The sequence below is a fragment of the Aulonocara sp. 'chitande type north' Nkhata Bay genome, linkage group LG12, assembly GCF_057382095.1.
Source record: "Aulonocara sp. 'chitande type north' Nkhata Bay isolate Kocher_YH1m ecotype deep benthic linkage group LG12, A_spYH_male_GT1.1, whole genome shotgun sequence".
NCBI lineage: Eukaryota > Metazoa > Chordata > Actinopteri > Cichliformes > Cichlidae > Aulonocara > Aulonocara sp. 'chitande type north' Nkhata Bay.
This window is the reverse complement of record NC_141355.1, coordinates 37,772,580-37,789,525: the sequence shown is the minus strand read 5'-3', so window position 1 is coordinate 37,789,525 and position 16,946 is coordinate 37,772,580. Positions and strand designations below refer to the sequence as shown.

The following is a 16,946-nucleotide window of genomic DNA, read 5'->3' as shown; positions in this document are numbered from 1 at the left end:
ACCATCTGCGGTATCTCAACCCACTCAACAATCTTACTTGCTGGCGCTTCAGATTTCCAACTCACAACTGGAAAGCCTCGTTGAATTTAGCCGTCCAGCTGTTGTTCTTGGATTTTGTGGTGAACTTGCGCTTCTTGTCAGCCAGGAATGGACCGACCATGGAGACGTCGACGAAAGGCCGAAACATCCCAGACGTCTGCCACTTCATGTCGTTCACCGCGATGACTGGAGGGGAGATGAGAGAGAGGGTGAGCAGATAAAGGACAAGAGAGACAAACACAAAGCAGTGGGGGTGATGCTACTGCATGCACGCATGTAGATTTACAAACACAAGAGTGAAAAAATGATAAGAAACTACTGAAGATATAAGAAAGCATTTCAAGTTCACCCCAAGTTTACTTGATTTGGTCAAAATTTGCTCCTCGCTATAAGTTTAAATTCAAATGTTTGAACAGATCTGCTCCGTGTGGAGACGAGGTCTGTTGTTGTGATTTAAACACATCTGTATGCGTGCGTCTCACCTTTGACGTTGACCTTGCGCTCTTTGCCGAGCAGCATGTCGATCTGCAGCAAGGCCTCTCCGATCGGCTTATCTACCCCCGAACCTGCACGACACAGCCGGAGCGGTATCACACACTAACGCGATTAAACACATCTTTAAACTTCACTCACTGTGTAATTCACTTCTTATGGCGGCTTCAGTGACCCATTTTCATTTCTTTATTTCTGCTTTGGGCAAGCTTGTTAATTTAATCTCCACACAAGCTGATAATGGAGAGTTGGGTGGCAGAAATGTTACACCATCAACAACAGCGAATCACCAAAGTCCAGTCAAATACAGGGAGGAGGAGAGGAGGCATGCGCTTTGTTTCAAGGGTGCAAAAGGACCTTTCATTAAAGCTCATCGCTGTGATAGCAACATTTCCAAAATTCTCCAAACTTTTCTCATTATTTTCCTCTTTAATATTAACTGTGAGCTGCGAGGGGCTCCAGCTCTACACGAGTGTGAAGGTGTTGGTTCTGTTTCTGTGTTGATTCATGGTGAGGAGCACTCCACCTCCTGGGGTCTATTTTACTCGGAGTTTAGCGAGTTCTTCTTGTATCAAAGACTTACCCCTATCAGGTCTGATCTTCTCATTGGCGGTGATTCTGATGCCCATCCCATCATGCACTGAGAGGACAGGGAGGGGGAGAAAAGTTTAAGGAACATTTTAGCTCGGTTTGAACCACAGAGAAGACAAAAATCATCCACACTGTGCGTGCAGCGAGTGAACTTTGTGTGTGTGCGATCACCTTGGGAGTGCTGTGTGGTGACAAAGGTCTTGATGAGAGCATCGGTGCTCTGGGAGTAGAGGGAGAGGGCGTAACGCAGCGATGCCAGTTCAGGACTTTTCTCGACGAACGCCTTCTTCAGCCCATTTCCTCCTGCGTGGAAATATTGCTGAAAGGAAAGGAAGTGGCAAGGTGGAAGTGAGGAAATGCTCACTTTAGAGGAACATCTCAATAAAATACTGAAGAGTATTGAAGAGTAATACAATTTTCTTCTAAACTCTAAGCTCATCCAGGCACTTCAAATACGGCAGCGAGACGGAAAAATGAAGCTGTAAAAGAGATGTAGGCGTTCACCTACCTTGATTGACTCGAGGCTTGCATCAATAATTATGCACTGCTTGGGCGTCAGGGTTTTGGCTTCACCTCCTCCCTACAGAAGTCAGAGAAGTTATACATCACAGATACACAAAACCAGATCATGAGCACACAGCACACATCAGTAAGTCCTGATGCTGGATAATAACTACAGCTAACTATTAAAGTCTGGAAGTTTGCAGTTATGAGCTGTGAAGGTGGTAAAATGGATTTGAATGTACTGCGACTTGTGCAGGTTTACTGACTTTACCTACGATTCAAACTGCAGGGTTATTATTGAACTGTAATAAGAATTTACAATGAAACATAAAGGCAGCTACGCCCTTTATCGACAGTCTACGTGTGTTACCTTGAGGTTAGAAAGTCCTTTAGCTGCTGTGAGGAGCTGAGCTCCCTGCAGAGAGAAAGACAGAGAGGCGGAATATATGAAATCTTAATAACCTTCATTTTTTCATTATTACTGCAACATTAAAGAAATCTAACAGCAGCAGTCGTTTTGTAAAAATGCTGATGTCGGACACTAGATGGCAACACAGGGCTGGATCTGCAGCACACTGCATCACACTTAAAGATGGTCATGTATAAGCTAGCTGTAAACTCTATTTACTTTGTTTTTTTCTGTAAAAAATTATTTTTGTAAACTAATTTAGTACATTTAGGAAAATTAGTATGATGCTGAGAAGACAGAAAAACATAATAAATACAACTGTCTCTAAATTTGGTTAGATTTGACCCCCAGCAAGAAACAACTCTGTCTCAGACATATTACCAAAAAAGTTTTAAAAGAGAAATCAATACAAATTGGGACAAACTGTCCTAGATGGTTGTCCTTTCATAAATGTGTCCTTGTGTGTGTGTGTTTTCCATCTCCTTTACTGTCCCCAGAGTAATCTCATGAGTATGTAAATGCTGGACTTTTGATGGCCACTCAGTTGTGCTGGTTAATGTGCTCACCAAGCTGTCATTGCTCTGAGGCAGCACGATGGTCTTCTCCAGGCTGCTCAGGACGATCTTCCACAGATCCTTTAAGATCCTCTTCAGCACCGTCTTCTCACAGATGTCAGCAAAAATACTGAGACTGGATTACAAGCAAACACGGAAAAATGTGAGGGACCGTGTCACTCTGTGCCCGTGTGCTGCACAAAAGACTGACACAAACACAAATAAACCCTAACGAAGAAAAACTAACACGAACATGATGACAAAGGATACATCTGGCTTTTTCAAAATGAAAATAAAAAATCCAGATATTCCAGTGAAACAGAAAAGAAGCAAATATCAATGTTGCTAAAAAAAACCTTTTTGTTGTGATTGTACAGCACGCTCTGTCTCATAGCTGAGGCCTCATTCATCGAAATAATTTGATTGCTATGGAAGCAAAGATACGGCCTGATCAGGTGACGCAAAAAGATGAAACATATTAAGATGTTATGATGCTGGGTTTCTGTTAAATCTCTCCTTGTTTTATTTAATAATAATAATAATAATAATAATAATAAGGTATATCATTAATAACCATGTTATATTGAGAGGTGTGTAGTTCTAAACAGATGGACTTTGAGGCGCAATTTAAAAATAGAAAGTTGATGGTCTGGAGATCTGGTGGAAGTGTCCTCCAAGGCCTGGAGCAACTAAAGGCTCTGAGTCCTGTAGCAGTTCAGGCGAGCAGATGAAACAGAGTAAAGAATTCAGCTCATTTGATCAGAGGTAGTGATGATAATTCTCTCAGGATGAACACAGAAGCATTTTAACTTTTCTGTTTCCATCAACTTTCTACCACTTTGTCCAGTTGAGGGTCTCTGAGGGACTGGAGCATATTGTAGTGAGTTTTGGGATTTGGGGTGCATGGTCATTTTTTAACGACTCATCTGTTTTCAGTCATAAGCCAACGAGCAAACGGTGGATAATCCTCCTTTCTTAACCTATAATGTTTTATTCTGAAATGAGTGAGACCTTCAAGTCATCAGGAAGGTGTTTACAAGACCTCACAGCCAGCTGTTCTCCCAGACTTCTACTTAAATCCACAGGTATTGCCCCCTGGTGGCCACTAAAAGAATGCAGCTAGGTCTATCTTTTCTACTGTGTACATGTTTTACATCAACTTCTTTTTAATAAGCTCTTGTAGTGGATTAAAAGTGGATTAAAAGTGCCAAAACACAACAGTTGTCGCCTTAAGGCTCTTTATACTGTAAGGTACAGACGCTGTTCAGCTTAAAGACACTGTAGGACAAGCCCCTTTGTTACCAACAGGCCCCTCCTGTTACTCCATACGTTTGTACTTTAAAATGCTGTCTGTAATTTGTCACACGACGACTTCGATGAAGGCCACAACCTGACACAAACACACGCTGGTTGATGGTCAAGTTGTTTTATATACTACAAGTGTTGCTGGAGCTTTAACCAATTCAAATTCCCCTCATTCAAAATTTGAATGTCACCAGTCTTACCCAGTAATCTATCTGCCCTTCAAGCCAGTGACTCCCTGATCTTTAAATTCATTGTGAGATGTCTCTGTGTTTAAGGCTGCTTATTGTGCAGCGCTCGTCCTTTCCATCTCCACCTCATCTGGGTCGTCCTGACTCCATCAGCCATCTGTTTACACTGCTCCACCAACACAAGTGTCTCCGGTGAATTCAGTCACTATCTTGAACCTTCAGCTGGAGCCTTTGCTCTGTCTCATCACTTTGCATACTCATATTTTGAATCTATGTTTCCCCCGTACTGCAATACTGTTCATATGATATTCCAAACAGCACACTCTGTACCAATAAATAATGAGACAAAAAACACACATATGAGTTATAGCAGCTTGCAGCCATAAAATATTAAGGTAAAAAAAAAAAATGTCTCGGAAGTTTCTACCTATGAGCACTGCGGTACCGCCAAGCTGGATTGATTTTAACTCGCAGAAAGTAAAAAATCATTTGGGTTAATGGAAATACACGTTTCATTTAATCCATGAAATTAATGACTTAAAACTTCAAGAGTACATTCAAGTTAGGACAGTCACTCTGGTGGTGTACTCTGATATAATCTACTTTACAACATTAGCTACTTACTTCCCATCCAGAAACTCCATGAGGGGCCTCAGCATGGTGTCAGCGTCTGCCTCAGCGGTGCTGTGGTTGGGGGGGCCTTTCATCTGGTAGACAATCTCAGCCATCTGACGCATGCAGCCGTTAATGCGAGTCTGGAAACTGGAGGCAGAGACCGAGGCAAACTTAGAGGAAAAAGACTTCTGCAAAGGCGGTGAATGCTCAGTCATTCAAGTGTGTGTGTGTGTGTGTGTGTGTTAGGTTCCAGCTCTATCAGGATAAGCTTGGCTTGGGCTTTTAGTTGGCTTGATTAAGACACCAGGAAATGAGCATTTTTACCTCTTAGCAAACATGGTGCTGAAATTGTCCAGGACGGTGCTGAGCTTCACCTGCAGATCGTTCAGGATGTCAGCCGCCTCAGTATCCAGCTGCAGCACACATAAAAGAGCAGGAGCAGAAGGGAAGAGGAAGAGGAGGTGTTCACAGGTTATTTCAAACTTTTATTAGCAGTTCAACAGTCTGCTCGATAGACTGCAAAAACCTCAAGCATGAATCGGATGCAGCTTCGCGGCCGAGTATCCTGTGCTTCTGCAGCACGGCTGTCAAACTCGTTTTCATTTAACGAACTAGAAACAGCCCAGTTTGATCTCGAGCGGGCTGGATCACTAAAGCCGCAATAACCTTAATATACATATATGCTACATGTATGCATAGAAAATATAAAGTACATTCAGAAATCATTTACATTTATTGAGTCATAAATTTATAAACAAATGATAAGATTGAAATTAGAAAAATGTAAATGAATCCAATAATCCATGACATTGTTACAACCTGTGAGCCAGGCTCAGTAAATATGTATGAACCAGACTGTGGAGTTAGATGAAAAGGCAGAAGTCGTACAAAACGCGTGCACGAGCTCTACTGCAGGAAGCGTGCTGAAAAGATGACGAGCTGTGTGTAACACCACATTTCTTTCACGGTAGGTTAGACACTGATGACTGCGAGCGCGTGAGTCACACAGCGACTTACAGTTTGGGCGTATTTGCAGTTTGATAGGTAGGCAAACAGGAAGTAAATGCTGACTAAAATGCACATTGGAAAGGCCGAGTTGTAAAGAAATCACATATGTAATGGGCGATACGGATGATGACTCCTTTTATGCCTCTTAAAAGCTATTTACCAGCGTGAAAAGGACACTTCGAGCTGTAGAGTGCACGCCACTTCCTTAAGAGTAGAGAATATATAAATACACCTCTGAAGTTTGAAGTCTGTAGTAAAAACTATTTCACCTTTTCTTAGCAGGAAGCTGTCACCTGTTTTTCATAAGGCTTCCCATGAGTCAACTTTGTGAGGATAAAAGTGTTGTGAACAAAACAGACGATAATAAACCTGATGGCTGACGTTTCGAGCAGAAATAAGGAAGCTGCAAACACAGCAGCTTTATATTAAATGATTTTAAATGACCAGGCTAACCTCTCTTTTAATGGACTCACTGAAATACGAGCGCTGCACATTTCTGGGTTTCAGTTGCGCCCTGTAGGTAAAGCAGCCATGATTTAATTTGAAAAATAAAATAGATTTTTACTGTTTTGCCTCGAACACAGAAACCAGTGCGCGCACAGTCGGAGGAGCAGCTTGACTTTAACAGAGGTCCGTGCTTTCGAAAAGTGGAACTCCTTTAATATTTTATGTTTTCTATGTTCTCTTTTCAGCTTCTGCAAGTATGTAACTAACATCTGTATCTAACGTGTGCCATGTTTTCAATTTGCACACATGTAAAATTAAAAGATCGTGTGATCATTCATGCAAAAAATGACCCTTAACTCCAACCCAAATGCCACAGAAAACGTAAATATGCAACTCCCTGCTCGAAAACTACCAAAAAACCCACAAAGCACAACATGTGCTGCTGCACATCACACATCTGGGCACCCTGGTTAGACCTGTGTGGCGTGTGTGGACTGTGTGGGCGTGTCCAGACCAGGTTTTGAATTGACACATCTCTCTTCTGTCGAGACCATCGGGGTGGGACAAATTAAACACCAATAAATCTTATGGGAGTTTGGTGACATGACATAAATTTCAACATAGCAAAGCAAAGGTCTCATTAGGCAGAGTGATTGAATAACTGTGGACGCACAAGGCTACAAACCCTCAGCAACAATCGACTGTTTCGTTTCGACAAAAACGCCGAGACTGAGCCTGCAAGATAAACTGGCCTTGAGAAGCCTGGTAACAGTCCTTCAATAAAACTAAAATACAACCTGAAGGTTTAAGCCCATTAGTATGCTGGACCTCAAGCATTCACCGCGTGTTACACCAGTCAAGTGGCTAGACGACTACAAGATAAGGCATCCCATCTTTGCAGAAAGTGTGCCATCAATAACTGTGGAACTGTGTTATTAGCTAGAAGACATTGGGCACACTGCCAGAACATATAATTGGACTAAAGGAGGGTCACGACTTTCAAGTGACAGTGTTTTAGCGTTTTGCATTTTAATTGAGAAATGTTGCAGTGAGTGAAGTGAAAGGTTGGACTGCAAACTCAGGCCTTTCAGAATAAATCTGTTCTGGTTTGAATCCAAAACGCAAATGCACCGCGGCGTGGGCGTGAACGCTAAAGTGTTGAACATAAACATTCTGACAGAAATTTGTAAGTGACCGTGCACATTTGAGATGTCCTTGAAAACTCCACGACATCAACAATCCTTTGTAATATTATTAGGCAGTATAATAAACGGAGAACGTGTAATGACTGAAACTGGAATAGTAGATAATAGCGTTTATATGTGGTATATAAATGCAAATCACAAGCTCACTGTACTCTGCACTCATTAACAAGGTAGCAAAGCATATCCTGCTTTATGGTTTATGTTTCTTACTGTGATTCACAATTTACCCAGTGAACATCATGCTATAGTAACTCAAACTGAATAGGCCACAGATCAAGCCAGCATCAAGTAATTTTTACAGACATCTATGCAAACACACTTATTTGTTCGGGCCATTAGAACAACACTGGCTTTCATTTATCAGACCTAGAAGCTGTGCTCGTCTCATGTCTTGTGGGGACCTCTAACTGACATAATGCTGTCCCTAGCCATTTACCTAAACCATGAAAAATACATTCCTAACCCTCAACTTTACCCTAAACCTAACCATAACCCAACCCTGACACTAAAACCACATTTTGAGTCTCAAAAATGGCTTCAAACCCATGAGGACAGGCACTTTTGTCCTCACAAATGACTGTTGGTCCCCACAATTGGTGGGCCCCCCAAAGATGTCTAAACAGGTACACACACACACACACACACACACACACACACACTCACAGAAACACTCCTGTCTATAGAATCACAGCCTCCAATTAGAGGTGTCCTTTACAGGCACTATGTGTTTGTCAGACTCTGATCCTTCTCTCACACCCAGCCGTACCTTCTTGGTCGCAGTGGTAGCTTCAGTCTTGCCAGATAGACAGAAAGGCAAAATGAAAAGGAAAATTACAAAAAAGTAAAGAGAATAATCACACAATAATGTGCAGGAGATTTAAAACACAAAGTACACAAACACAGGGCTGTGTTTTTACCTCATTATTATTATTATCATAGCAGGTAAAAATAGGGTTTATTTTGGGTGGGCTTTTGTAATGTCAAGTGGATTGGGTAAGGATGAGTGGGTGATTTTAATAAAAGCTTTTACTTTATTGCCTCTGGTTTATTGGGATGCTACAAGGGACGCAAAAGAGGACACTGACATTGAAGGTAGGAGTCCAATGTTTCACTGCTGTCTGCTAAGGTACGCTGCTCAGTGCTTTCTTTTTTTGGCAACTCACATAATCAATGATATCCGATATTAGCATACTGCGAGTGAGGCCTTAAGCCTCCCAGTGTTTATTTGAAGCCCCACAGAAAACATATACATACTATGCACTTAGACAAACAACAGCTGCTATATGTTACCTGACAAAATCTGAAGAATATTGTCGAATTCAAATACACAAAGTAGCCATAATTCACATGCAAAGTGTCGTTACAGGGAGGCCAATCAGTGCTCTTAGTTTTGTAAAAAGGCTCCCAAAATTTCAAGATACCCAGGAGGTAGAAGAGAGCACACAAAATTTTTTCATCCTCTGTTATTGTAGCACGCTCCGTAAATTTGTTTTAATAAACAGAAACTGTAGAATAAAGCCACATCAAATGGGAGATGCTACAAATGAAATAGACTGGTAAATATATAGCACCTTTCTAATCTAACTGAGCACTCAAAGCGCTTTTTATTACAAGGCACTACATTTAATATTCGAGGCATTTAAGCACTTTCTAACCATCACACACACACACACACACACAATGACGGATGCACTGACGACAGCTTAGAGTAAAGCAGACAACCTGCCTTACTTCCTGAGCTACAGCTTTGACTTACAGATATCTAAGTAGTAAATAAAATTAAATAGACCAATCTTTGTCACATCTCTTTATTGTACTTTGAGCACATCATGCATTTCTAATGTAGAAGACACATTTCATATCTATCTAAATAGATCTATCTATCTATCTATATATCTATATCTATCTATCTATATATCTAAGATATAGATATATAGATAGATAGATAATCTATCTATATATCTATATCTATATCTATATATATATATATATATATATATATATATATATAGATAGATAGATATATATATATATACAGTGGGGCAAAAAAGTATTTAGTCAGCCACCGATTGTGCAAGTTCCCCCACCTAAAATGATGACAGAGGTCAGTAATTTGCACCAGAGGTACACTTCAACTGTGAGAGACAGAATGTGAAAAAAAAATCCATGAATCCACATGGTAGGATTTGTAAAGAATTTATTGGTAAATCAGGGTGGAAAATAAGTATTTGGTCAATAACAAAAATACAACTCAATACTTTGTAACATAACCTTTGTTGGCAATAACAGAGGTCAAACGTCTACTATAGGTCTTTACCAGGTTTGCACACACAGTAGCTGGTATTTTGGCCCATTCCTCCATGCAGATCTTCTCGAGAGCAGTGATGTTTTGGGGCTGTCGCCGAGCAACACGGACTTTCAACTCCCGCCACAGATTTTATATGGGGTTGAGGTCTGGAGACTGGCTAGGCCACTCCAGGACTTTCAAATGCTTCTTACGGAGCCACTCCTTTGTTGCCCGGGCGGTGTGTTTTGGATCATTGTCATGTTGGAAGACCCAGCCTCGTTTCATCTTCAAAGTTCTCACTGATGGAAGGAGGTTTTGGCTCAAAATCTCACGATACATGGCCCCATTCATTCTGTCCTTAACACGGATCAGTCGTCCTGTCCCCTTGGCAGAAAAACAGCCCCATAGCATGATGTTTCCACCCCCATGCTTCACAGTAGGTATGGTGTGCTTGGGATGCAACTCAGTATTCTTCTTCCTCCAAACACGACGAGTTGAGTTTATACCAAAAAGTTCTACTTTGGTTTCATCTGACCACATGACATTCTCCCAATCCTCTGCTGTATCATCCATGTGCTCTCTGGCAAACTTCAGACGGGCCTGGACGTGCACTGGCTTCAGCAGCGGAACACGTCTGGCACTGCGGGATTTGATTCCCTGCCGTTGTAGTGTGTTACTGATGGTGACCTTTGTTACTTTGGTCCCAGCTCTCTGCAGGTCATTCACCAGGTCCCCCCGTGTGGTTCTGGGATCTTTGCTCACCGTTCTCATGATCATTTTGACCCCACGGGATGAGATCTTGCGTGGAGCCCCAGATCGAGGGAGATTATCAGTGGTCTTGTATGTCTTCCATTTTCTGATGATTGCTCCCACAGTTGATTTTTTCACACCAAGCTGCTTGCCTATTGTAGATTCACTCTTCCCAGTCTGGTGCAGGTCTACAATACTTTTCCTGGTGTCCTTCGAAAGCTCTTTGGTCTTGGCCATGACGAAGTTTGGAGTCTGACTGTTTGAGGCTGTGGACAGGTGTCTTTTATACAGATGATGAGTTCAAACAGGTGCCATTCATACAGGTAACGAGTGGGGGACAGAAAAGCTTCTTACAGAAGACGTTACAGGTCTGTGAGAGCCAGAGATTTTCCTTGTTTGAGGTGACCAAATACTTATTTTCCACCCTAATTTACGAATAAATTCTTTACAAATCCTACCATGTGGATTCATGGATTTTTATTTCACATTCTGTCTCTCACAGTTGAAGTGTACCTCTGGTGCAAATTACTGACCTCTGTCATCATTTTAGGTGGGGGAACTTGCACAATCGGTGGCTGACTAAATACTTTTTTGCCCCACTGTATATGATTATATGAAGTGTGACTGCACTTCTATGTTTGTACTCGTATTTCTATGTTTGCAGTGTTGTAATTCCTCAGACATGAGGAACCCTCTGCACACCATCACACTCACGATGAATCAGAGCTTCCATTATGAAATTAGATGAGTTCAGGTGAGCACCCCCCCATTCAGCTTGGCATTGTTCAACAGTTTCTTGCCTTTTTTTTTAATAGAACAAACAGTTTTGCTTATCTATCCAGGTAGAGAGGTTAGGTCAATTGGTAACTCTGAATTGGCAATACATGTTTTGCATGTGTATATTAAGATTTGGTCATTTTGTTCTTCATAATGTCCACTTAAAGCCTAAAATTTCACACATACTCTGTAGCACTGCTGCTTTTTTTGGCCAGTGAATTCAAAATACATAAAACCCCCTGAAATATATATATAAAAAAAAGCATAAAATATTTATTCGCTCTGGAAGTGTCTGCCGATCCTTCACAACAGCAAGCTCGATTCTGCTGTCACTACCCGCAGAATAAATGTTGCACGTTGGGATAACTATGAGGCAGGGATGCATATTAGCTACGATTTTAAAGTCAGGCGAGGCATTTTGGAGGGGCAGCAGAGGACAGAGGTCTACAGGGGAAAGAGGACGGCTGGATAAACAAACCTTGTTTACTTCCTCCTTTGTCTATTAGGAAAAAAGCAAAAAACATCAGACAAACTTTTCTCCTTTTTTCTTTTCATTTGGTATCCTGCACAAACACAAATCTAACAGCCAAACACTGTCAAATATAGGCTGTTACACACACACACACAGTCAGTATAACACACACCTAATTTTGTAAGATGCGTTTGCAGTTCTGGACTTGTACAGCATAAACAGCTAATGTAGGCTACAGCTGTCTCAGACCACCCTTCCAACCATTAAAAACAAACATCAGCCAGATATGAATTTGTGAAAGTGGTTCCTTATATTGACACACGTCCTTTTAAATTGAGGACAACTCAAAATGCTCTCTGAATTAGCTAAATGAATATTCATTAGGCTTAAAAAGACCCAGGAAGCAGAGCTAGAGTTCAAACGTGTTGATTTGATGTTGATTCTCTGTTGTTTGTTTAATGGCTCGATTCCTGCTGTTCTTCTGCTGGGTAGCTGCACTTTAACCAATTTATCCTCAATTTTAGGTCCAATAACTGGGTGAGCAGTAGCCTCAAACATGCCTGGCGTGTCATCCTGACTGATGTTAAGTACAAAGTGGCCCGGAAAACCAGCATCCATGCCATGTAAACAAAGCAGGCTAAAGAATCATCAGCACTGCCACTCTTTTTGAATAGTATAAAGCCCTGGAAGACTTCCAGGTCTTACAAATCCCTGTACTCACTGCACTGGTTGAGCCAAAGACATAAGCTGTGTTTTAAACACCCACCTCTTTGCTCTTGGAGTCGTCCTTTGGGCAAAGATGAGAAAAGAAATTAGGAAAAGAAAGTCGACACCATTAATCTCTCTTTTAAGTGAATTATTTTTTAAAATCTGAACTTCGATTGTAGTATTTTCAGTAATGTAAATCTGAAATGTTCACATAGCACAAAGTGGAGATGAAGGGCGACGAGTGATATTACAAACGAACCAACCTGCTTCTCTTTGTCTGTCTTTTCAGCCTGCAAGGATACACATTTGTGAGTGAGCTAATGCTTAAATTCACACACTAACCATGCAAAAAACACTTGTTTTTACATTTTATTAGATTCATCTTCTCAGTAAGGCTCTCACTTCTCCAGGCAGACTCACATATTTATGAAGCTGATTGCTGCCTACAGGTAAAACCCTCCCAGCTGGACTTTTGCCGATTCACAGTTTTATGTCCAGACTCTTCTAAGCTGAAGAGTTAAAACGAGCCCCGAAATTTTAAAGGCACAAGGTGTTTCCACAGTATTATGCATGAGCTCACACAGGATTAAAACCTTCAGCTACCTTCAGATAGACCCTGTCATTATCATAATTTCAACCCCTTTGATCATTTTAGGATCATTAACACCGTGTACGCAGATAGCTAGCCCCCTGAGATTTGAACACACTTAAAAGTCTAGAGCTCTGAAGTGTCTGCAGTCTCTCCTCATAAACATGAAATCATTTCAATAATTACATGCTCCCTCTGTGCTCGAAGGTGTGGTAATGTGGAAGGAGTTGAAAGGGAAGCCTGCAGACTCTTGGACCTTCATGGCACATAATTGGACCCCACTGGTGTGTACTGGGACCTGTGCACTGTCCAGAAACTTCTTACTGATGAGGAACAACTAAAACTAAGTCCATTCGTATATTACAGTCTAACAGCAGTTCATGTAATGGTCACAAAGTTTTGTCTACTGATTCGTGTTTGTGGACACATTTTTCTTTTCTTTTCTTTTGGAGGCAAAAAATGATCTCATACCAGCGCTTCCAGTTTGAAAGAACAACTCAACCCATTTAATCAGGGACAGGGTATGGAGGTTCTGCAAGCTGCAGGATTTCTTTCAGACGATTGAGGTTTAAATGCCAACAGTAACTTTATTTTAGTCTTTCACTTGTTTTACTTTTATGCTTCCATTGGTTAGTTTTGGCATCACAGCTAATTGGTTAGGTTTGGAACAGTTTTCATATAACGACGGAGGTATAAGTGCTGGTCAAATGACCAGGCTTCCAACTGATGTCAGTGAGAGTGGCTAGAAAGATGGCATAAAGGGAGCCGAGTAAACATCACTACAGGTCACAGTAAGATAAATAAGAATTATGTTGAGCTCTGAATCATGAAATGCTACTTTAGCTGAGTCAAGAATAAAAATGGCTTTATAAATGTGGATAAATACGTTTGTATACATGTGTGTGACTTGGCATGCTGGTACATTTTAGGCCCATGAAGGTTCTTATCTATATCAGATCTGATGTCAACATGTTGCCTAGTAACTGTGTAGCAGTGGGTTAATATGACCTAAATGTAGTATTTATGCACCCATCATACCTTACTAACCATTGCATCATTTTTATTTTACTACAGTAACACTTAAATTATATACACAAAAACTGAATTATGCATAGTGTATCATGAGGCCATCAGGTTGCCTGGCAACCATCTAGCCACAGGTTACAATGTCCTGTTTTTAGCATTTATGCACCTGTAACACCCTTTAACGCACTGTATCATTTTAATGCCACGGCCAAAAGAGCATTATCTAAATGTGCTTTTTTTAAATGCACATTTATTTAAATGAATTTTAATATGGAGTTGTTAAAGAAGAGCTCACTGAGACATATAAAATTCATTAACCAAACCTTTATATTAGTGTACATGAACGTGACCATTTCATAAACTGCCATGAGACCGGGCTGATTTACCACTCGTGTTAGCCACCGTGGTCTTTGTCTTCCACAAATGTGGGAGTTTCAGGACAGGTATGTTTTTTTTTCTTCTGTAGTTTGTTTTCTTTGATCAGCTAATTATGTACAGTCAGTAGCTTCACAGTGGGGTGCTGACGGCCATTCTGACCTCCTGCAGCTCCCTTCAGCTAATCTTTCAGGGACCAAGGTACAGACTTTTAAGGCCACTGACTCCAGTTCTGTGTAAAGCATCTCTCCTAAATATAAAAGAGTAAACAAACACCACTCAAAACCGGTTTTTAAGGTGGAAGTGAAGATAAATTATACAATTTGGGATTTTGGCGAGAAAAACAAGACAGCAGTGATATGGAAATGCTGCAAATTAAAAGGTTTACAACATCTTTTTATTTTGCAGTTATTTTTTAAATATGTCTGCTCTGAAGCAGCATTAACTTGTGTGTTTATGTTTCTAAATGAAGGTCAAGTATTTACTTTCAGTTCTCAGTTTTTTCTCTTCATATCTCAAAATATCTTGTTTGGCAGGTTGTTTTTTAAAGCCTTTTGTAACTTATTTTTTTTATATACAATAACAATTTAGGCTGCATAATCACAAATGAGCACAAAGACAAAGTGCTTTAAAAAACAAAAAACATGAACACAGTTTAGTTGAAAACACACCTTTTCCTTCTTGGACTCAGACTAGAGAGGTGTGAAAACAAAAGAAAAGACAAATAAGACAAATGTTAATGAAATACAAAGAAACTGAACTGTCGTGTGGTTCTTGTTATGGCTCACCTTCTCTTTGCCCAGCTTTAGAACAAAAAGCAATAAAAATATATTTAAAATTAAAACAACAGAAAACAAAAAAGGCCGGGGGAGACAAAAAGTGAATGGTGCACAAGGACGTACTTGTATGTATACATACGTGGATCATATGTATACCCGCTCAGACATAAACATTAACTCTTACACACAGGAATGGTAAACTAACTGGAAGGCTTATGGTTCAGTCACACAAGAGTAAAAACAGGATGGCAACCCCCTTATAGAAAAACTAGGGAAACAAATCAGTGACAGTGATTTATAAACACAGACAGACTGACAGCACATTGCAATCAGTCTGTCTGCACTGATGAGCACAAACTGTCTGTTTCAGACCAGATCCCCATCGTTACAGCAACAATTTCTGAGGTAATAAGAGTTTATAACACGAGTTGTAATCATTTTGGTTGTCCAGCAGTTTCCCGAGTGTGACTGCAGCATTAGTTAACCATGTGTAATAATTTGAGTCAGTGATGTCTGTCAGCAGGAGAGGAGAGGTCAGTTATGGAAACACTGGACATGGAGCCAAACCTTCTCCTGCTCCTCCTCACTGTCATCATAGGCTGAGGACTCATCCTACAGGAGCACAGAGGGTAAACAGCTGCTTTAAAGACAACACAGCCGCAAACTAAAACGTCTACTTCCAGTACAAAGTTGCTCTCTCTCCACAAAACTATTGAAGCGTCAGCTCGGGGAAAATGACAATTAATGGTATATCATTGCTGAACAAATGTTTTATACATTTCAGTGTGCTGTCGCCTTGTTTTGAAAAGGGAAGGCACGCCGTGTTGCCCCATGAGAGCTCTGCATTTTCATTTTTAGTACTGGTTTAAAATATCTCAAGTTTTCACTTCCCACTCCAGATTTTCAATCTTGTCGGCTTTAATAGCAGGAGTCGTGTAGCACCCCGCGCTTTTCCCACAGCATCTTTTTAGTGCTGCTCGATGGAAAAAAATAGACATCTGGTGGAAAGAGGCACTTAATGCATTGCCACCAAGAGACTAATGCAGAGAAACAGGCACAGATGTGAGGGAGCATCTATGGTGTGATTGACATACATCTGTTAATGACTTAATTCTGTGCCAATCTAACACCCAGTTTCACTTGTGATTTTGCTGGAATAAATATTTGATTGTTTTTGCACAAAATCTGTATCTAAACTGCTGCAGGCAATATCTTAAAGAACATCAGTGCAAAACACTAAAGACAGCAAGACTGTTTTAGGAGACAAACTAAGATCCAACTGATTTTCCTGAATTAGAATCAAGAGTTGGATACAGACACTGGCAGACGTCTGGGTGGAAAGCTAAAGTTAAAGGATTGGAAACTGGATTATTCGTCCTGGGCTGATGTTGGTGAATTTTCTTGCGTAGGGCTTTAAGCTCTGAAACACTTTCCCCTGACTCTCATTTGGAGTTTGGTTGTCCACCTTTTAACATAAAACTATCAAAACGTTACACTTGGCCATGATTAGAGCTCCTTCAGTGTCACTTCTATGAAATGCTTTCAGCTCTCCTAAGTTTGAATCACTTCCCGGAAGTCCTGTTCTGACCACTTGCAAGTGCGCCTGTGATTTCACATGTATTTCAATTAAAATGAACCCAGAATTTATGTTGTGAGAAGTCAGTCGGGTCTCCAGCTACAACTCAGAGACTAAAATGAAGTTTTCAGTATAAGAGCCTGAAGGCTTTGCAGCAGGTGAAGCGTGTGACCAGAAATATGACTTCCACGGGGCTGTGCACCATGTTGTTTGTCACACGGGGTCAAACTGTCTACTATAACCTCCTGAG

The 16,946-nt window shown here is 40.8% G+C and overlaps 1 protein-coding gene across 1 annotated transcript in view; it reads right to left on the bottom strand.

Annotated features, from left to right (window-relative positions):
* The window catches only part of unc13ba (unc-13 homolog Ba (C. elegans)), a 184,722-nt gene that overhangs the window by 3,450 nt on the left and 164,326 nt on the right, over positions 1-16,946 (bottom strand). Inside the window, exons 40-55 of the mRNA XM_086315494.1 lie at positions 15,688-15,732; positions 15,130-15,144; positions 15,013-15,033; positions 12,615-12,641; positions 12,410-12,430; positions 11,650-11,670; positions 8,124-8,150; positions 5,022-5,110; positions 4,707-4,844; positions 2,602-2,725; positions 1,997-2,041; positions 1,631-1,702; positions 1,294-1,441; positions 1,115-1,171; positions 522-605; positions 66-225 (exon numbers count right to left, since the gene is read on the bottom strand). Of these exons, the coding sequence (XP_086171620.1) occupies positions 66-225; positions 522-605; positions 1,115-1,171; positions 1,294-1,441; positions 1,631-1,702; positions 1,997-2,041; positions 2,602-2,725; positions 4,707-4,844; positions 5,022-5,110; positions 8,124-8,150; positions 11,650-11,670; positions 12,410-12,430; positions 12,615-12,641; positions 15,013-15,033; positions 15,130-15,144; positions 15,688-15,732 (1,094 nt within the window). The remainder of the gene's footprint in view (positions 1-65; positions 226-521; positions 606-1,114; positions 1,172-1,293; positions 1,442-1,630; positions 1,703-1,996; positions 2,042-2,601; positions 2,726-4,706; positions 4,845-5,021; positions 5,111-8,123; positions 8,151-11,649; positions 11,671-12,409; positions 12,431-12,614; positions 12,642-15,012; positions 15,034-15,129; positions 15,145-15,687; positions 15,733-16,946) is intronic.